Below are 22122 nucleotides of genomic sequence, written 5' to 3' on the forward strand. Positions count from 1 at the left end.
GACTATCTTTTGTTAAAAAAAAAACATTACAGAAAAAATAATTGTCATTACTTAGACTAGAGTCGCTGAGAAAAGCTTCACTATTTCTAAGTCTACACTATTGAAATAAAAACGTAGCACTATTTACTGTTGATAGAGTAGATAGTGTATTAACTATTGATTAAATGATAATCAGGAGGTGTAAGCACCTCCATGGAAGCAGGGGTTTGAGTTTTAGTAGGCTCCTGAATCTATGTCTTTAGGACCAATGAAGAATTGGTTAATCAGAGTGAACAAAGCAAGGTTTGGAGAAAACAGAACATACCAGATCAGCACAAACACATCTTATTAACTTTTAGAAATATTCACAAGGGTTATATGTGGACTTGCTTTGTAGACATTGGACCTGGATAACTGTTTGATGGATCCTGAAAGAGGTGAGCAGAAACAAATTAACTCGAGCCTTAATGATCTAGAGGTGTAAAGAAGAGTAAGCTAATCACTCCAAAAAAAGTGAGGAATTAAAGTGATAAATGAGTGCACCACACTGTTGCTGCTTAAGACGGTTCTTCTTTTATAAGAAAGGCAAGAATGTTCTTTTTAAAGTTTTTTAATAAATTATTGAGAAGTGTATAAATAATTTGATGTATCCTTTTCTCTTAAGCTGTAAATACAAATAGACGATTTTGTAAGAAAAGCAGGTACCATTTTCACAATAATTTGTAATAATACATCTTATTCCATTTTAGAAGCAAAACCTTTTGGCTGACTGAAAATAACCTAAATCTTTGAGGTGTATGAATAGTTTTGTCTTCAGGACATGCATCATGTCACACTGAATTCTTTTAAAATTAATATTCCTACAACTGTAGGCCAATCTAATCAGACTTAAAATCTGCTTTTTTTTCTGTCACTTGAAACATTAGTCAGCATTAAAACAAAAATAGTAAACTTTACAGAAATATATTTAAAAAATGTTTTCCTTTTAGTAAATTACATTTATATAAGCCACAATATTATGAGAAACCATTTATTTGTAGTGATGCATATATTTTTTCTCACTTGTGACAAAACTGAAAAAGATAAAAATAATCAAAGACTTAAGTGTCAGTTTTATTTCATACATGCGTCTACATCCTCATATCTTGCATAAAATACCTCTGGTATGTTAGTTAGGCTTATTGTTAAAGGGCATCTTTGGCTCATTTAAGCAAAATTACAAGCTATGATAAAGTTTTCATTACATATGCAAATAATATTTAGAAAAGTTGATGTTATGTTTCATGTTGCACCATAGGTCACAGAAATGTCAAAAGATTGTCCCACTGTTGTCAAACACATTTGGTGTTGATCAAAGATCTCAATGGAACCAATTCTTCTTCTCATTCACTATCAAAGTAGTCATGATTGTCAAAGGTTTTCACATGACACTTAAAAAAAAAAAAAACATGGTAGAATTATTTCAGTTCAAATTTAATTTGACTGACAGAAATGTATCGATTTCAGTTTAAGGATTTCCATGAAAGAAACAGATGTCTTTGAGGCCGTCTCTTTTCAAAACTGCATTCAGGCAACTTCAAACACTGCACTGACGTCTTACTGAAGTAACTGTCTCATACGGCCTGCTTTCATGCTTGAGATCGGACAAGAGTCTGTTGTTCCCGTAAATAGGATTATGTCATGAAGACAGCTTTCTCAGCAGGAACTCAGTTGCTCTGACTGATGCACGGAGAAGGTTTCAGCAGGCAGCAGCTTACACCTGGAAGTCAGTCCTCAAGTGTCTGATTTGGGCATCAGTCATGGACAGGTATGTGGTCCTCATACTGGGAGAATACTGCAAGTAAGAGACACATATGAAATTAGCTTAAAAGTGCTGTTGATGCAGGTTGGTTATCACATGTGTATAAACTATGTGATGTAGAGTCAATTTGGGAATTTTCAGTTCTTCCTTGTTTTTCAGTCTTATACTTGCATAATTTGGAGATAAAAAAAACAAAATATTGTAAAAAGCAAACAAAATGTTGTAAAAAGAAGGTAAAAAAGAACACAGAGAGAATAAGCAAAAGGTAGAGTTACACTCACATGCAACAGTCGGACAGTGCTAGAAGGTCAGAGTTGGGGTAACTGAGTGTCGCTGGATCAAAGTTACAATATCTAAGGAGTCTAAGGTGTGTGTTAAAAATATGGAATGAAAATGAATGAAAATGAAGAGAATGAACATCAATAGAAACTTACAGTTATCAAAGTCTGAGTTGAGGAGTAAAAAAGAAAATAGTTTTTCACAGAGCTGTTAGACATGCCACTGACAAATTGCTTGCATAAAATTTTAAAAAAAAAAAAGCAAAACGCAGAAAAGCTGATACAATAAAACCAGAGAAAAGAAAATTCCAAACCATAACTACAAACGTAGGCAAACTCAGCTTTTTATTTAGCATGTTTTATTAAAGCTTCCAATTTCTCTGCTATGAGCAGACAGAAAGCAGGGACATCTCCAACTGATAAAAATGTGCCTCGCATAGCAACCTTTTAGACACTGATTCGGATTCTTGCTTGCCTTCACCCACACAAAAGGTGTTTTTAGTCTTCAGTATGCTGTGAAAACTGCTCAAGCCCCAGAAGCAAGAAATCTTAGCAGGAAGAAAACATCACAGAGCCGAGCTGTGGACTGTGGATTTATCTGTCTTCCATCTTTTATCTATTATTTATCATCTGGAGACAAAACACACACTATGCTACAATTAAGTGGGCTTTACTAATCTGAAGCAAAACATATGGTGCTTAACCAGCTCACATATGAGCAAATGTTTAGTATTAACTAGAGAATGAATTATCATCTTGTAATAAAAAATAAAAACATATTAATAGCAAACAAGAAGAAATATCCACAGATGAGATGCACTGCTACATATGGCCATCAGATGTCACTCTTCAGTCACTTGAATTGCAACAGAAGTTCCTTGAGTATATTCTGACTCTGTGAGGTTGTGTGCATTGTACTGGCATTATAACAATCTGCATAACTTTCTGCATGCTGTTGCATATCATTATCAGACTACGGTCACTAGAGCCTCATAAGGCCAACGAACCGAAGGAGGCGGAGATCCTCCCCCTATGAGTGGAACGTTTTCATATCGAGGGGTTCCTCCGAACAGCATGGACTGATTCCTGTTAAGCAAAGAGACAAAAAATCTAAGAGGCTAAATATGCAGATTCAAAAACACAGTCATCCGCTGCTGAGCTTACATATATTCTGGAGGTTGTATGGTAGAATTAGACTGAGACTGAGAAGGTGGATGAAGGCTGGCCTGGCTGCCAAGGCTGCTGATGTAGCTGCAGAAACTGTGCGTGTTGGACCTTCTGGGGTTAAACGACAGCCGGCGTGCCTGTGGGTTGAACGGGTCTTCCTCATCGATGTCGTTGTACTCCTTCTCCCTGGATGAGAGTTAAAGAACCACACAACGAGACAGAAGTACAGACAGACAAAACGGAGGGTGAACATTTTGCAAAAGTACATGCTGGGAAGTACGCAATGAGGTAGGGGGGTTCACTCAGTGCTGACCTGCTGCCCATTAATGTCCACAGTCGGAAAATTACACACAGCATGGCAGAGAGTGCGCAGGCAGCCAGAAGAGAAAACAAAGAGAGGTAGAGGAGCCCCTCTACGCCATCATAGCACACACCCATGAGGGCATCCAGGTAGTCCTGAAAGAGTCAATTTTTACTCTTCAGTAGAAAAAAACAAACATTGTGTCTTTTAATGTTCTAAAAGCAATTTTTACTTGTATTAATACATTTTATAGCTTTTCATCAGGCAAGCAAACCTTCAGTGCACATTTTACCCTCACAGATACCAGTCTGAGCAAGGAAGGCTGTCTTTGCATGCTTTTCCTAAATACAACTGGCCCTTGATTTGATATGAATCTTGTTGCATTCTTACGTTTTTATTTTATGTATAAAGCAGCTTGAACGCATTTGCAACTAGTGAAGAAGCAAGCAACAGTTCAGGATGGACGTTATGGATAGATTTAGTTTTAATGTTGAAACCAGGCTTTTGAATGTAGAAGGCTGTGTGTTGTTTTGTTGATGGACAATAAGCAGTTCCAGTCTTCCACTGCAGAGAGAGTTGTCGAGATATGAATCTCAAGACTAATTCTGATGATATGCATGTTAAAGATGCGTTGCTGCTTAGATGTGCTTGTTAAATCTGCCAAGCAAGTTCTGAGAAAAATAAAATCTTGCTTTAATGTCTGGCATATGCTGTCAAGGCTGCAGAATTCGCAAAGTTTTTTAGATATTGTTTGTCACTAATGGGATAACATTTTAGGTTATATATAACTGTTTTATTTATTATGCTATTTTGCTGTACATGTACATTTAATAAAGATAAAATCAACCAGACTGAAATTGTGCTTCTGACTGCACATTCCTGTGGTGACATTACAAAACAACTAATCATATATTTTGAGCACAACTATTTTACATGTAAATACTGAATAATTTCAGGAAACTTTGCTAAAAATAAAACACATGACCATGGGTTTGGAAAGCCACTGGGGAAGTATGGAAAAGACGGATCTCCCACAGATTTTTAAAGATTATTTTGAGCCAAGTTGTGATGAAAACCTTCCTCTGTCCTCAATAGTCCATTAAGATGATTCTCCAGTCAAAACAATGTCTTGCAGAACCGCTGCATCAGCCGAAATGATCACCAGGCAAACAGACCGATAATGAGCACAGTTCTATCTGTTAGTCACACACCATGCATGCACCTGCAGCACAGTTATATCATCGCTATCATTCCAGTCAACATCAGTGTGAAGAAGTAACAAAAAAAAAAATATATATATATATATATATAAATATATATATATATATATATATATATATATATATATATATATATATATATATATATATATATATATATATATACCATCGCTTGGCAGTCAGAAGGAGAGATACTGTTTGGGTAAGCTAAAGTGGTATGATTACAGAATGCATGCTGCGGCATATGAATGGACTGCCAGTTCATGCAAACATGCAAGGGGGGTACATTTTCTCATTTTGTAAGTGCTGAATATGCAAAAAAAAAAAAAAAAAAGGGAATCAAATGGGAGAAATTCAAGCAAAATGATAAATGGATTCTACAACTTAAAATTCTGAGGATGATAAGTGAACACTTCGCAGCTGGAATGCTCTTAAATAATTGTTGAACTCTGTTAAGTTACTGGCTGGTCATAGCCACTTTTAAAGATGAGCTAGATACTTGTACATCTAGTTATATCAATTTAGTGCAATGAAGATTTAGCTTCTTTACAATAGTTCACTTTCCCCAGGTGTGCTTTATCCATGTGCATTTGTTAGCGAATAATAAATCTGTTATTTGTAACTTAACTGGTATGAATTTCTTGCAAGCCGGCCTTTCGGTTCAGCATTCTAAAATCCAGCTGATATTTGAGTGCAGTCCTCAGTCCAATTTTGATATATGCAAAGCCTTCTTATCTTAAATGAAAACAGGTGCGATAAGTTGAAACTTGTTAGTCTTTTATTATCAGAAGACTGAAATTGGCGAGCAGAGCCTGTCTCTCCCAGACACAGAGTGCAAACTGCTAAAGCGGTGTCAGTACATTGAAGTACACAGAGATAAGGTCAAATAATCAGCCAAGCTGGGCCTCTAAGTGGCTTTGAGCTCTGTTTCAAAGAATTTCTATTAAAAAGTGTCCTAGTCAGATTCTGACCTTACCTTATGTATCCCGCGGCAGTCAAGCAAGGCTGTTAACTGGTGAACATTGAACTCTGTGGAGTTTAACAGCGTCTGGATCCCTAAAAGGTCTCTCTGTAAAAAAAAAAAGAAAAAAAGGTGTACAAGGGGAGACAATGATATGCAACCATCCACAGCCTGGAGTAATGGTGGGCTGTTGGGGCCACCGCTTATACCTGAGCTGTGGGAAAAATGGGCATTGAGAACTGAAGCAGGCCCTGGATCTGGATTTGCATTGTGGTCAGAGAGCGCTGGCAGATTGTAAGTGACTGTAAAAAAAAAAAAAAAAAAAAGCACAATCAGTCCTTACACCACATGGGCAAATATCAAAAACAAACAAAGAGGATCTTATTAAGTGGAGCAGAGTTTATGCAGATTTAGCGTGTAAACAAATTTGGTGTTAACAAAGGCTTAAAGAAGACCTTAAATACATAGGCCTACATTATCCTACCACATCAATTATCTTTCCCACTACCATCTCCCCTTTTCCGCACTAATAATCTTAAACAGAAACAAAAGAGCAATATTTGCATCAACTAGGCCATCAGGTTTGGGATTATCTCTTCAGACAAAGCAGGAATCACTTTGCTGCAGAAATGGGTGCCATGATGACAGCTAAACATCCAGGATTTTTAAATAATTATAGATCAAGGGTTTATCCTCTCAGAGAGACGTATATTATATGTCTCATGAACGCAGAGCCACTTGAGACCACACCATCTGTCATTGAAAATTTTCTAAAATAGTTATTATAATCCTCCCTCATGTTAGGCTTGGACGTGTAAAAATGGGTTAGGGTTTATTTGACAAGGCTTTATGACTCAATCTGGTTTGCCTTGAAAATTATCAGCTTCTGAATAGCAGTTCAGTTTCAAACCTGCAATATTGAACCAGCTTTAATCTGAAAGCTCAGCAGCTGTGGCATTTCTGCTGTTATTATTTGGAAGGAGGATGTTAGTGGATCGGCATTTCAAACACAGACAGTTACCTTTTTTAGGGACATGAAAGGAATACAAATGTTTCATTAAAAAGTCATTTAAGAGAAAGTGATAAGCAAACACACTTCAAACACTCAAAAATTGCTGCATTAACACAATAGAGCACCATAAAAATGTTATTTCAGAAATGTATTTTATAATTATAAAAATAGGTTAAAAATGTTATTTCATTAGATTTTGTTTGTGAAACAAAATTGATTATATAAAGAACTGTTTAAACAGAAATATATTGTAAGGATTGAGAGCTATTTATTTTTTATGATTGTAACTTGTACTGATATATCTAAAATTTAGTCTTTTGAGAAATGAAAATATTGCAAAAGGCAAATTAAATAAAAGGTTTTTAAGACAAAAAAGTCAGCTAACTGAAAGTCCATTTATTGCGCAATGTATGCACTCCATCCTTGACTATTTCTGGGCTTAACGGTATTTCCAAACAGATAAATACACCAGACGTATGGATCATACACAGGAAAATAAACACAAATGCTATTGAAACTTGAAACCTAAAATAAGTAATGCGCCAATAATCAATCTTCTGTGACCCGTGTTTCTTTTTCTTTCTCTTTTTTTTTGCCACAAGTAGGAGTTTGCTATAAATTAGCTGCATCTAACAAGAAAAAACACACCTTTTAAAACTGTGATCTATTTGCTAGTGTGTGATTTATTGCAAATGACTACCCGGATAAGAAGACAGCCAGGACATTTGGTCAATACCTGCTGGAAGGGGTTTTGCAGATTCGGACTGCAGAACAAATAATAGTGTGCAACATCTGCAAGGTGAGAGAAACAGGAAGGTTAGTATCATGCCTTAATGTTTAGAGACAAGAGCTGGTGACTGTGCAAGATAAATTACCTGCAGTGAGGAAATCCTTGGTTTGGTTAACAATGAATTTATTTGGAGACACACAGAAGTCGCTTGTGCCCTGGGAGAAAACAATAGAACATTACCTCCATGCAAGACTGAAGTAAATGCATTACAAATTGCATAACGTGCAAACCCAATTTTATGTGAAGCAACAGAATAAAACTTCATTCGGATGGTGGAGTTACACATAACGTCTCTGCAAGAAAAACATCTTGGTTTCCAGGATTGTATCCCCTTTAAAGTGGTTTGTCAGTGCACTATTTTAATCCAGATCTCTCAATATATATAGACGCATACATTTCTAGAAATGATAAAAACCATCAGTGTGCCGGAATAGGCTCTAGGAATTCCTGACCCTACAGAAAAGTGCCATGCTTTGCTAATCGTGAAAGAAAATAAGTTTCGCGACTGTCTCTGATCCAGCAGCGCAAATCGCTAATGTGAACACACAGACCAACGGCATTTTTCTCTTTATCCGCTGGAGACAGGATGGTTTCCTATATGGTATCTAGAACCCCCTCCACCTCACACATATTTTAAAGCTGTACCTCAATTGACACCAATAAAGCTCAAAGGCAACCAGGAACCTGTTATCATTCCAGATCAAACACCCATCTATTTCCAATATGTCCACTGTTGTAAATGTCAGTCACCATCAAGAGGTGTCTTTTTCCAACTTGTCACTGTGAAGTAGGCTCAAAAGGACATGACAGGGAGCAGACTTGCTTTGATTCTACCAAGAAGTGATGCAACACAAAGACACACACAGATATATATATATATATATATATATATATATATATACACTCCTGATCAAAATCTTAAGACCAGTCAAAAAATTGCAAGAATTTGCATTTTGCACTATTGGATCTTAAGAAGGTTCTAAGTAGAGCTTCACAATGTTAAAAGGACAAATCAGTGCAAGAGACAAGAACATTTGAGCAGGGAATTGTCTGAAAACTGCATTTATACTCAAACATGATTTTTTCAGCTGATCAAAAGTTTAAGACCATAGCACCAAAAACAATCAAAGTGTCAAAAAAAAGGACTCAGTAATGAGTAGCTCCACCATTCTTGTTGATGACTTCAAACAATCGTTTAGGGATGCTTGATGCCAGTGTTTCCAGGAGGCTAGTGGGAACGTTGCTCTAAGTGTTGAAGACGGCTTCATGAAGGGCATCCACTGTCTGAAACTAATGTGATTTTTGTAAATTTCCCTTGCCATCCATCCTCAAATGTTCTCAATTGGGTTTAGATCCGGGGAACATGCAGGATGGTCCAAAAGAGTGATGTTATTCTCTTGGAAGAACTCCTTTGTCAGGCGGGCATTGTGAACTGCAGCATTGTCCTGTTGAAAACCCAATCATTACCACACAGACGAGGCCCTCAGTCATGACATAGCCAGCTGCTGTTTGACGCCCCTGCTCATCCTGAAGCTCCTTTGTTCCATTGAAGGAAAACGCACCCCAAATCATGATGGCCCCCACCACTGTGCCTCTCAGGTGGGATCTCCCTGTCATGCCAGTAACGTTGGAAGCCATCAGGACCATCAAGGTTAAATTTTTTCTCATCAGAGAAGACAACTTTCTTCCACCTTTCAATGTCCCATGTTTGGTGCATCTTTGCAAAGTCCAAACGGGCAATTCTGTGGTGTTGAAGAAGACGTGGCCTTTGAAGACGTTTTTTGTTTCTGAAGCCCTTCTCTCGCAAATGCCGTCTGATGGTTATTGGGCTGCAGTCAGCACCAGTAATGGCCTTAATCTGGGTAGAGGATCGTCCCGTGTCTTGACGGACAGCCAATCGGATCCTGCGGCTCAGAGCTGGTGAAATTATTTTGGGTCTACCACTTGACTTTTTTGTTCCATAACCCTGAGGATCATTTAAAAAATGCAAATGACTGTCTTATCGCCCAACCTCAGCGCTTATGCAGCTCAACAATCCTACCACGTTCAAAGTCAGTGAGCTTTTTTGCTTTTGCCATCAGGAGGTCTTGACAGTGTAAAGACTTCACAGAAAATGACATGGAATCCAGATGTTTGCACAGCTTTTGGCTTTTAAAGACTATGGTCTTAAACTTTTGATCAGCTGAAAAAATCATGTTTGAGTGTAAATGCAGTTTTCAGACAATTCCCTGCTCAAATGTTCTTGTCTCTTGCACTGATTTGTCCTTTTAACATTGTGAAGCTCTACTTAGAACCTTCTTAAGATTCAGTGTTGCAAAATACTAATTCTTGCAAATTTTTGACTGGTCTTAAGATTTTGATCAGGAGTGTATATATATATATATATATATATATATAAAGAGAGAGTGAGAGTTAAAGAAAAAAAGAGATGAAAACAAAACATAAACCAACAAAATAAGTAAAAGAATGATGTGAGGTCAAACGTAATGGATCAGAATAATGGAACAAAATCATTTTACATTGGCTTGTAAGATAAATGTAAATCAAATCTGACTGTTTTAAGCATTTTAGAGTAGACTTTTTATTTACTTTATTATTTTCTCATTTAATCTCTAACTAGTAATGATTAATCAAAACCAAGCCCATCAAATTGGTGATACTATGTATAGTAATAGTACTTCAGTAGTTCTTCAGTATTAGAACTTCAGTAAATTCTTAAATGTTAACCTGAAATGCAAAAAACACAAAAGAGAAAGGAAGAAACAAACAAAAAAATGCAACAGAATTAAGCATACTCCAAAATCCCCCAGAAGTTAATGGGTGTGTACTTTCAGTTCACCTTGCCTGTGAGTGTATAAATTAGTCTTTTAATCACTTTATAGCAAAATTGTGGTAGAAAATTCTCAGCTTGATATCCATGACAAGTAAATGAAATTTGTACTAGCATCATTTCAGAAACTCACTACAATTGTTGATTTCAACATGCAAAAATGTCTACTTTTATTAGAAAACTGCTGAGGGGAATGTTATTTTATATCAACATTTTTCATCCCTCTTCCACACACTGTTTATGGCGTTCACAGATGTGGGAACGGCATGAACGGCTTCGTAACTGTACTACGAAGCAGGATTAGTGGCTCAGTAAGGTAACTTCAGGTTCACTTCGGGCCTTGGAGTATTACACAGCAAGTTCGCCTCTTACCTAAATCTATCTTTGTAGTAACTTATCTAGAAACCTCACCTGAGGTTTGTAGTGGCAGTGTCCTCTGTCTGTTGCATTATTGCATATTTCAAATATTACACCACTGACTATTCCAAAGTTTGTTTTCATTACATTTAAAATGGTTATTTTCTTTCTCTTTCAATCTCCTTGGCACTAACAAATTTCACACATTATGTGTTTTATCATGATTGCTATACTACCTCATAATATGCCTGTAAATAGATCTTCTTAAATGTTCTTAATTACTTTATAATGATCAAGATAGGAGCCACATATTTATGAATCAGCCGGCCATGCAGATGGCATAATGAATTTACTCGTAATAGCCTCATAATTTCCATAAAGTTGTATGCCAACAGTGTTTAATATGTAATGGTTAAATTTACTTGAAAATGAACATTAAATTTTGTGGGTGAAAAATTGAACATTTCACTTACTTTGTATCAACATCAAGGCAACTTTACAGAAATCTTATAGACTAAAGGTTCTAACTGTAATAATTAATGTTATGTTATTTTTAAGCAGCGTGATTAATTTGCTATGTCGTTGTTTTAAATTCCACTGATTAGATCATGCTATACATTCTGGTTTTACAGGAATACTGTGGTATTTTTAGTGAAGGTTATCGCATTGTGAGAATCTCATCGTGTTTATGGTACAAAACTACAGAAGACCCATATGTAACAAATGACTCAGCAGGCTCATTATAGTCTGTAGCTACTGGCTCATTAGTATTACTCTGACACAAATAGTGTTAGTCTTTGAAAGTGACATCAGTGTCAGAGTACCACAAACCTATGCTTTGCTGAACCAAAGACCTTAAACGCTGATCACCACTGTGTAACCTGACTGTAACTTAGCATAACGAGACACTAAAAGACACTGTTGTAAACACATGCACATTTCACAGTCATTTGTTCCAAAGTCCTGAATCCAAGAAAGACGATCAAACATGCAAACTCCTGCGTGAAGCACATGCTTGTCCCAGTCACATGACACTGTTTTCAACCCAGGACTGCCTGCATGTTGCTCTCCATCTCTGTCTCATTATACTTGTAGGGACATTTTGTTTATGCTCCTTCTCATCAAATATGTATAAATCTGAGGATTTTCTAGGACACCGCCATCATCATGCCTCATCTGGAAAAATCCACATGTTTTTTTTAACTAATGATGTGCAGGTGCAACAAGTCTATTTGTTTGTTTTGCATACTGTCCTAAATTGGAGAACATGATTTTTTACACATAAATTGATCTTGCTATCAAAAAAAAAAAAAAAAAAAAAACAAAACATTAGGACTTTTTTGATGCATCTGAATATTGTATATGGAAAAATGCCAGAAGGTTGACTAACTGATAAGGATAATTGTTTGGTAAATTTACCTCAGTTCACCTGTTATTTCACCATGAGATGGATGAAAGAACTCAATGCAAACAAACACTACCCAAGTATTCCAGATAATCTGACCTGGACTTTCAAATATGCATAAAGACAATGACAAAGTCAGCCTTTCGTCACCTGATAGATATTTCTAAGAATAAAGAACTAATGTCCCAGCAAGATTTATAGAAATGTATCCATGCCTTTATCTTTAGCCGAATTGATTACTGCAGCAGTAGTGTCTTCACAGGTCTGCCTTCAACTTTGGTTTGAAACTTTTACATGGTCTCTTCCTTTGTCTCTCTTGAAACTCTGACAAGATGTCGAATCCTTAGGGACAACACACAGATGTGAGGTTTGTCTGTCGTGGACATGAGGGATGGGGGAAGGCTGGGAGCATAGGGTTATCTTCTAAACCCCCAACAGTGTTCCTAATGCGAGACCATTAACCACATAAAACCTAGATGCGCTGAACACATGGAGAAGAGCTGCTAAGATAGAACAAGCTGTCAAAAATAAGAAGCGGGAGAAAAACAACCTTTCTTTAAGATCTCTTTCTTTAAGAACAAGATCTTAAAGAGAGAGATTTTAAAGAAAGCAGAAGCCGCAATTAAAGCTAGAAAGCTCCTTTGTTCGCACCGAGGTTAAAGACTCTTGGAGCTGGGATGCGTAATCAGCTTTACTGTGTGGCTGACCTTAGTAAAGAGCTTAATATAAACTGCACAGACTCCTTTAAAGAAATCAACATGTTTATTAGTTGCTCCAGAATTTTATTGGCAGATACCTTCTTAGAAGGAATTGTATGAGACAAAGAAAGTAAATAAAAAACTTCTATAATCAGCATAATGGGAAATGTTTTTTTAAGCTGTTTTATAACAGATGCGCCTGTTTTACTCACCACAGCTGTTGCGGTGCCACTTCCTAGTGCAGCCCAGCTTAGAACCAAGGATAGTATCACAAAACCAATGATCCTAGAGAAAATAAGAGCATTATGGAGACTGACAGTGTTAAAGGCAGAAACAGACATTATAGAAGGATTTTCACAAAAATCTACAAAATACTTTCTCTCAACAAGAATCTACCCTAATTTCAAAATATAAATGTGCTTTTTCCTCTTGTGTATTGACTTAAGATTTACTCTTATCTCCTTATAAGCTTAACCCACAATGCTGTGGTGCATTATAGATTAAAGTCAACAAGAAACTGTGGTAACTTTCTACTTAATTAAACTCCAGTAATAGTTTCACAGGCTCCTGTCGGAATCTGCTGGCTTCCAACCGCCATTAAGTATTGGAGAGACAGATGGTGGTCTAGTTTTATTTAGCCTTAAAAGACTGACAACTGACAACTTTAATGTTGAAGAGTTGCAAAAAGATACTATTGCACAAAATCTTCCAACTATTATCAAGATTTTTAAAGTGACTGCTGGCATGAAGCTTGAGAAATGGCTCTGAGTGTGGGCTAGATAAGCGGTGTAAAAGGAGGAAAAAATGGCTCTGTGATGGATATAAAAAGGCAGAGGAGGGCTCCGCTGCACTGACTCACTCTTCGGCCCCTCTTGAAAGCACCAATAAAGCAGCCTGAGAGCACTTAATAATTAGTTAAGGGAGCAGTCTTATCCTTCTCAGCCGATCAATAGGCATTAGTGGGGGCCCATTAGAGAGGGATGTGAGTAGCGATCCTGAGCATCATCTGGTAACACTGACACGTAGGTTGCACTAAATTGGGCAAATGGGATAGGGAGCCTGAAATGTGGATTTGCCTGTCAGACATCATTGCTGGTTTGAATCACTGCCGCAAATTTAAAGAACCAGTTACTGCACCATCTTTGTCAATTTCCTTTAGTTTTTTAATTTGAAGCTATTTTCAATCAGTTGCTTTGACTAAGGGTTTGGTAGATTAAGGCTGCTGTAATTGTATTTGCAGATGAAGGAAATGCCACTCAGGAGATGAATAAGGGCTACTGGAAGATCTAATGCTATTGTGTGTTCTGTTAATGGAGGTGGTCATTTTTTATGGTACCAGTGAGTCTGGTTGGAGCCCATCCTTACTGTGATCTCTCAATCAGAACAACAAACAAACAGAAAATTGAGTCTTATACTGAGGAAAGAGGCAGATTCCTTTAAGTTCGTATTCATGGTACCTACGAGATCATCAGACATTGAGACTGTTTTGCTATTCCCAAGCACATGACCAAGCAGATGACCAGGTCAAGGATCAGCAACAGGAGATAAGTCAGCCATCTGCAAAACAGAAGAGTGCTGCATCAAGAAAAAGCTTCACTGTTACCTTTTGCATACAAACAACATTCGATATGCATAACTACAATCAGCACGTGCTGGCCTGACATTTATTCACAAATGAGGTGTGAGATGTCTGTATGCCTCTTCTACAGCACCCTTGTCTCCTACATAGAGCCTGTCTGTAGCAGGTAATTTCCTTCTTGTTGGGCTTAATAATTCAACACAGCCAATCCATGAACATTAATTTTTCATTTTCCACTCAAAATGTCCTTCACAAGAATGGCTGACGCTGAGCTTCGTCTTGAAGTGTGAGTGTGTATATATGTGGTCTGGGGCCAGCCAAGCAAGTTCCTATGAGTAAGTCTCAGCACTCAGTGGCTCAACGGCACGATACAGTCGAGGTATGTTCGCAACGTGATTGAAACAGGCAAATTTTCAAGACACTACGAACTCACCATTTACTAGACCATTCATTCTGTGCTATATAATTAGTGGCGAATATGATTCCCTCCTGCTCACAAAGAAGCGCAGAGGTACTCTTGATTCAATAAACCATTACTTCACTCACAGAAGACTGTAAATGAATGGAGGCAATGGACTTTTACTTTGTCTGTGAAAGTAGAACTGCTGAAGCACCTAGACGTAAATGAATTCAAAGAGAGAGTAGAGAAAACTATAATGCTGGAAAAACAGAATAGTGTCATTTTTTTTTCCAAGTAGCACTGGATTGCTGTAACATTTTCTGTTCAATAAAACTCTGCTGCAGGCTGTTCAATAGCCACATAGAATCCAATCAAGACCCAGGGGATCAGTGTCAGATAACTGTGGTCCAAAGGAAAATCCGGTGTTGGTAGAAAAAGTACACACCATGTGGAGTCATGCTGGGTGGTGTATGAAATTGATATTGGGAGGCTTTAGTACTAATAATACAATGTGTGTTCGTGGATGGTTGTGCTTTGCTTGGAATTTGAGGAATTACTTTGTACTCATGTAATAACAGGACTATATATATATATATATATATATATATATATATATATATATATATATATACACACACAGGGAGGGAGAGAGAGAGACACAGATATATAGATATATTTACTGATTTCAATTTCTGGCATCAAGGAACGTACACACTAGCATTGATTTAACCATTTTCGGATATGAAGATCATTTATGACCAAATAGGCACTCTTCCATGCATAATTATCTGGGGAGGGAATATGTGTAAGAACTCAACTGCATGATGGAAAATGAGCTCAATTTCAGCTTCCATTTATTTAGCAATCAGGACAAATAGCTTTTCCGGGTTGAATTTCTCAGGAGAGATCAATAAAATCCCATCTGCTCTGTGTCTGAGTTGTAGCTCTACTACTGCTCCATTCCAAGCAGCATGTTTGCCCCATCTGTATGCACATAAACTGAAATAATCTCCATCAAGTCAGTGGAGCTGCTAAAACTCCACCTACCTGTAATACTCTATGAAAGCAGTCTGGTCTGCAATGGCTGCCAAGTCAATCTTGGACTTGTTGATGTCTGGCAGCGCCGTCAGCTCGCGAATAATGTTGTTGACCATTAGCTGCAGGAAGCGCAGAGCCTGGAGATATTCAATCTTTGTGGCAAAGATCTCATCCAGCCTTTCTAGGTGCTGTTTAAGTCCAGCTTCCACATTGTTTTGAGCTCCTTCAACCTAAATGAGCACAAAATTAATTAAGAAACAAAAAGTGTTTGTCAAATGGTCATTACACTGGAAACAAGAGAGACAAAAGAGAAGAATGTAAAATCAAAGGAAAAATTTGAATCACACAAACACGACAGCATCTCAAACAAAAGTAAATTAGATCAACAAAAAAATCTGAATACAAACAGATAAAAATACAACATAGGAGATAAAAGAGCTTTCATACATAACATAGCCCCCTAACTGTGTTTTACTGGAGTAAATAATGTCAGAATGGAAAAATAATAATTCTTTGAAGACATGATATTGCACAAGTCTTTGATTACAGGAGAAGATTTACAAGAAGCACAACTAAAAAGAGCAAATAGATTTGCATTTCTTTTTGAATGAATACAAAGGAATTGAGTTACTGCTCTTTTAATTCACTGACAGATTTAAGATTCTGTCTGTTGCACCACAAAGATGCATCAGTTCTAGAGATGCAATGAGAACCTGAATGGTGGCTGACACAGAACAAAGGTACAGTAGACATGATTGTCAATCAGAAACTAAAAATCTTTTTTCTGTCAGTCAGTTGGCACCTCACATCCAATCTTGAAGAGGTTGCTTTAACAACAACACCCTTTGTTTGTGAGAGCTGTTACTAAGGGAAGAATGCTCAGCTATGTATTTCCAGTACAAGTGAGATATTTTAAGCCTCAAAACAAAGCCTCGAGAATTGAAACTGCATTTCCTACTGAAGAATGTTGAGACTGCTCTGTTTTATGTTTTGTAAGAGTCCATTTTTATCTGTGGTGGCACATGCTGGATTTGGAAATGCTGGCAATTTTGTAGATCTTAAGGCAAGTGTCTACTCACTATAGAGAGAATACATGACTCCTGTTTTGCTAACTGTGGTTGTTATGTTAAAAAAAGTTTAAATAGCCACATCTGCCTTTATTTTGTCTTGTTGGAAAGGATATTAAAATTCTGTTTTACTGCACAGTTAGGTTGTAACTGTGGGTGTTTTATGCCCAATAACCTGAGAAACTTCATTGTAAATGTAGGTTTCCAATAGTGCAGAGAACAGCTATGTAACAAAAACAGCTGGTCCTGTTTTTGTTTGTTATACATTATGTATAAGACAGCAATTTTCCCCACAAAGTAGAAAACATTCAACTTTTCAATGTAAATAGTTTTTTCTTTAGAGAAGCCAGAATCAGATCAAATCTATATCAAGAGATCAGATGTTTAAAAACAATCAGGAATCGTAAGTCTGCCACAAAATCTCTGATCAATACATCTCTAATTAAACCTCTAATTCAGGGGTGGGCACTCCTGGTCCTCGAGGTCTGGTCTCCTGCAACTTTTAGATATATCTCTACTTCAACACACCTGAGTCAAATAATGAGGTCATTAGCAGGACTCTGGAGAACCTGACTGCACTTGGGAGGTGATTCAGCCATTGGATTCAGGTGTGTTGGACCAGGGAGACATTTAAGAGTTGCAGGACACCGGCCCTCCAGGACCAGGAGTGCCCACCCCTGCTCTAATTAGACAAAGAGAAGTTTGCACTGGAGGTCATCAAGTTGAGATATACGATTCAGTCTAAACTCAGCTCTGTTAGATTACAGTTTCTCACCAATTGGTGTCAAGCCAGCAGGGGATCTTATATTTATTCTCATTTCCCTTGTTGGAATCTTTTCCTGAATAAATTTGAGTATTCTTCCTCCATTTTTCTATATCCAGGTGCCCTCCTTTGTCTGCAATTCGCGTCTGCTATTTTTGAACACCCACCATGATTCTTTTCTGCTTTGTTCTGATGACAAATACAACATTTCTGTGTTCACTTTTGAATGCTTTAAATTACCTGTGAATAACATGAATTCTTTTCAAAATTCTATTTTAACCAGTGTTTGTGCTTAGTAAAAGAAGTTAGCAGTTTGCTACACTGGGACATATTTCTTGGATTTGGTAATAGCAAAAATTTTCCGATCCTTGAGAATTTTTAGAAGCGGTTGATTAAGAACAGTATTTTCTGCTAATTTTATTAAATTTCTCAAACGTCCTTCTAGCTGGAACATTCGCTGTGACCACCATGTTCCATATCCAGCTCATAACAAGTTCTCAGTAGCCTTCTGTCACACATTTACTTATTTTAACAAAGAGCCATGTGTGCAATAAAGTGTCAAGAGCAGCTGAAGGCTGCCAGAGACCAGGTATTTGTTGAATTCAGTATTAAAATTCAGCATTTGTGCTGGCATTGATCTTTGTAAGGTCACACATTAATTTATTCCAGATTACTTCAATTTCATCTCTATTAAGTTTTGCAAGACTTTTATTAAAATTAACTTCACAAAAGTCTGACTCAAATGAACCTTTACTATTTTCTTAATAATTAAGCAGTTTAAGGCATTTGATGTGTCCATGATATTACATGGAAAAGTGTTGGTAGACCTTCCCTTTAAATTACTGTAAACTTCACAATTGTATGGCTATTTATATAAGAGATATCTCTGAGAACTTTAACTATTATAAGCAAAAACTTAAAGAAAAGAGCAAGGATTTACGTGTTAAAAAAGCGTGTGTAAAAGGCTTGTTATTAATCATTCAGTTAGGTTAAATGTTAAACTGTAAAGGATTTCTTTTCTTCAAAGGCATAAAGAAAATAAACATCAAATGTTTCACTTTGAGTTCTAAACTTTACAAAGAATTGATGGTTCAAAGTTATTCTGAACAGATGTTAAATTCTGCAACCCATCACCGGTGAGCAGAAGCTTAAAGTTCTTTCTTAGCATTTTTTCACCATAACTTTTAATTTTTTTAAGTCTTTAGATAAACTTAGGCGAGACAATTTAGTCCTTCACTATGAAACCATATCCCAAGGAAGATAGTTTATCTGTCTCCTCAACACTGCAGAAACATCATAACCCTGATTCAGTTTTGCTGAGAGATGCCAAGAATGATTTCTAAATAGGTCCACAGAATGAGTACTGATGTGGAGATGCTGCACAGATACAGGCCCTGCCTCTACTCAAGCAGTCCCAAAGGGTAGAGTGTTACGATTGCCAGTAACCTCCTCTCACTCCGCACCCTTATGTTCATCATCTCTCACAGTTCCTGCCAAAATGCCTCGGATCTTATCCACACGCCTTCTGCCTGACTGTGAAAAATGGAATCCATCAGCGAGTTGCTGGGGGTGGTCCACATTTCCCTAATCTGGACTGCCCTGTCTCCCTTTAAAAAATGGATTATAGCTCTTTTTTTCCACTCAGAAAAGCGGGTCATAAGGAAGATTCTCCATACTGGACACGGCTGTAACTGAGACTCAGCAGCTGCTCTGCCTAAAATACCAGTTTTAAATCCACGGCTCAACAGTATCACTTCATTCCTTTTGTTATTTTTGGATGATACATACCATATTTGCTATAAAAATTAATCGCAGAATTTTAAAGTCAACAAAAATTCAGCGATTTTTGCCGGGTTCTCCGGCTTCCTCCCACAGTCCAAAAACATGGCTGTCAAGTTAATTGGTTTCTCTAAATTCTCCCTAGGTGTGAGTGTGTGTGTGAATGGTTGTGTGTCCTGTATGTCTCTGTGTTGCCCTGCGACAGACTGGCGACCTGTCCAGGGTGAACACCGCCTCTCGCCCAGAACGTAGCTGGAGATAGGCACCAGCAACCCTCCAGACACCATTAGGGACAAGTGTGAACAGAAAATGCATGGATGGATGGATGTTAATGAGACAAAAAGTTGCAATCATTTGATTGCAAAAATCACAAAGAAGCTTTTAACTTTAAAAAGGAAGCAGGACGTAAAAGAGTCTGCACTCCCTTAAATTGGAAATGCACATTTCGATATAGTGATTGCAGTGTTCCCTCACCCATTATTTCCTGGCAGCTGTGAAGAGCCCTTAATATTGCAAGCTGAACATGAGAAACAAGACTGAATTATATAAAGCGTGTGAACAATCAAAGGCCCCGTTCAATAGCAAAAGGAGAATGGTCTGTATCTAATCTTTCTCACTATGAGCTATCGCAGGCAGCTTGTCAATTTCATTATGGGAACACCCTTAAAAGCCGTGAGCAGCGTCAATGCTTCTTAGAGAAAATCACTAACCTAGGTAAAGAACTGTAAAGCTGATATGAAAATAGAAATGGTGACTAAGATTGGATTACTTCTTTACAATACATGAAAAATAAATTACCACAATGTTTCAAAATAGATGAAAAACAAAACCGCTCAAACTAGTAAAAAAAACAACAAAAAAAGATTGCCTTTTTACTCTAAATTGCAAGACTAAACACTACCAAAATCAGCTTTATTTTTATAGGACAGCTCTATGCCCAAGTCATCAGCTCTGTAAGTGGAGTAAGTTGCATCAGCCTACAATTTTGCACGCAAGAAAGCCTTTGTATCTCTGGGGAGCATTAATTCTTTGTATGCAGCCATGATATATATCATGCTTTAGGATTGAATCAATAAAAGAAACCTGAGAGGAAGTCGACTGAAAGGGTGTAGATAAATCAAAGTTGCATTCCACCTCTACAGTTATCGTTACACCAAGCACTGAATAATGTAGTTAAAAAGAACTTTCCCAAAATTGGCTTGCTGTGTTTTTCTGTTGTTTTGTAAGAAATGTTATAACTATTATAATATTATATTCCTTAAAGGGCATGCACTATTTTTTTTTTTTACAAATTTACTTCTCAGTTATATTCAGGATTATAGCTCATGGTAGTTATATTAATTGCCACGACTGAAATGTAGAAATACGGAAGCAAGAAGGGAAATAGGAAAAGAGCAAGGTCAAGGCAACAGAGAATAAAGCTGAAAGTTGTTAAAAACTAATGATGTTATGTTTGGAGACCAAACTCAGACAACATTGTACACCCAAAGCAAAGGTGTACATAAAAGCCAAAGCAAAGGTAGTAAAAGAAAAAACCTCCAGCTTTTATTTGAGTTCATAAAATGAAGATTCAAATAATGATATGTCCAGTGAGGCGGATAGGGGCCTGAATAAAACAACGTCTGAGAGTGGTAGCTTGGAGACAAAAACAATAATTTCAATACAAAAATAAAAAGTAGGAATGGTGGACACATAAAAAGGAAAGCATGTTGTAAAGATGTTTTGTAAATGACAAACTTTATGCTCACAAACAACGGCTATGACCATCTTTTTGGAATATTTGTTTACGCATTTCTAATGCTATTTGTCCAAGCCACATCATAACCTGTGTCATGTTTTCCTTATTAAGTTTTTGGTTGTTCCTTCCCTTAAATTTAAGATTCCAGCGGTGTCATAATGGAAAAAGCATCTTGCACAAAGAGAGCTTTTTGTGAGTGAGGGAAAGTGTGTCTGCTTCACTTCTATGGAGGTCATTCACATTTTCTGCATAAGAGGGTATCTGTAGCAAAAGTGCTCACTAAATCCTTTACCTATCTTGCCAATAAACAACCACTTTCCCACTTTTCCCTTTGACACCTTCCCATCATGCTCATCTTTTTTTATGAAGAAAACGGTATTTTCTGAGATTACTGGAAGAGATTTCCAGCTGGTGCCATTACATGCTCTCTGCTGCTATCCATATATGGTAATAGGTTTCTCTTTTTGGTGAATTAAAAGACTTTTGCTTCTGAAAAGTGCTTAAAATGTACTTATCCACTTTAAAAAAAAAAAAGTAAAAATTGCACACTGTCAAAAATGCGTATGGTTTAACAAAGCAAATAACATTAGAACAATGATAATCTCAAATTCCTGTTTTCACACCCAGTTTGAAGTGTCAAGCAAATCTAAATCACTTTGCCATCAATAGACAGAAATAACAATCTAGTTGGGGTGTTAATTTGTCTCAATGGTTATAAAATATGTGAAATGTGAGCACTTCCAGTGGCTATATGGTACAGACATGTTCAAGAATACACATATACGCCATCGATAGCGGGACTGCAGGAGACTGAAAGAAGAGCGGCTTAGCATCCATTAATGCACAGCAGATGGGAGTTAATCCTCTTCTTTCTCATTGTGATTATTGCTTCTTGTGAGACTGCTTTCTTACTCTCCTTCCTCTTTCCTATTCCTCCTGCCCCTAAGCCTCCCAGAATA

At 37.2% G+C, this 22122-nt stretch overlaps 1 protein-coding gene across 3 annotated transcripts in view; it reads right to left on the bottom strand.

The window, feature by feature from the left end:
* Positions 1-1073: 1073 nt before the first annotated feature.
* Positions 1074-22122, bottom strand: part of LOC122822019 (protein tweety homolog 2-like) — a 30344-nt gene continuing 9295 nt past the window's right edge. For all 3 annotated transcript variants that reach the window (XM_044100342.1, XM_044100343.1, XM_044100344.1), the window contains 11 exons: positions 15826-16046; positions 14261-14356; positions 13012-13084; positions 7595-7664; positions 7456-7511; positions 5917-6009; positions 5723-5815; positions 3539-3681; positions 3223-3411; positions 3066-3144; positions 1074-1813 (listed from right to left, as the gene is read on the bottom strand). In XM_044100342.1, the coding sequence (XP_043956277.1) occupies positions 1733-1813; positions 3066-3144; positions 3223-3411; positions 3539-3681; positions 5723-5815; positions 5917-6009; positions 7456-7511; positions 7595-7664; positions 13012-13084; positions 14261-14356; positions 15826-16046 (1194 nt within the window). In that variant the 3' untranslated portion in view covers positions 1074-1732. The remainder of the gene's footprint in view (positions 1814-3065; positions 3145-3222; positions 3412-3538; positions 3682-5722; positions 5816-5916; positions 6010-7455; positions 7512-7594; positions 7665-13011; positions 13085-14260; positions 14357-15825; positions 16047-22122) is intronic.

The sequence above is a fragment of the Gambusia affinis genome, linkage group LG19, assembly GCF_019740435.1.
Source record: "Gambusia affinis linkage group LG19, SWU_Gaff_1.0, whole genome shotgun sequence".
Taxonomy (NCBI): domain Eukaryota; kingdom Metazoa; phylum Chordata; class Actinopteri; order Cyprinodontiformes; family Poeciliidae; genus Gambusia; species Gambusia affinis.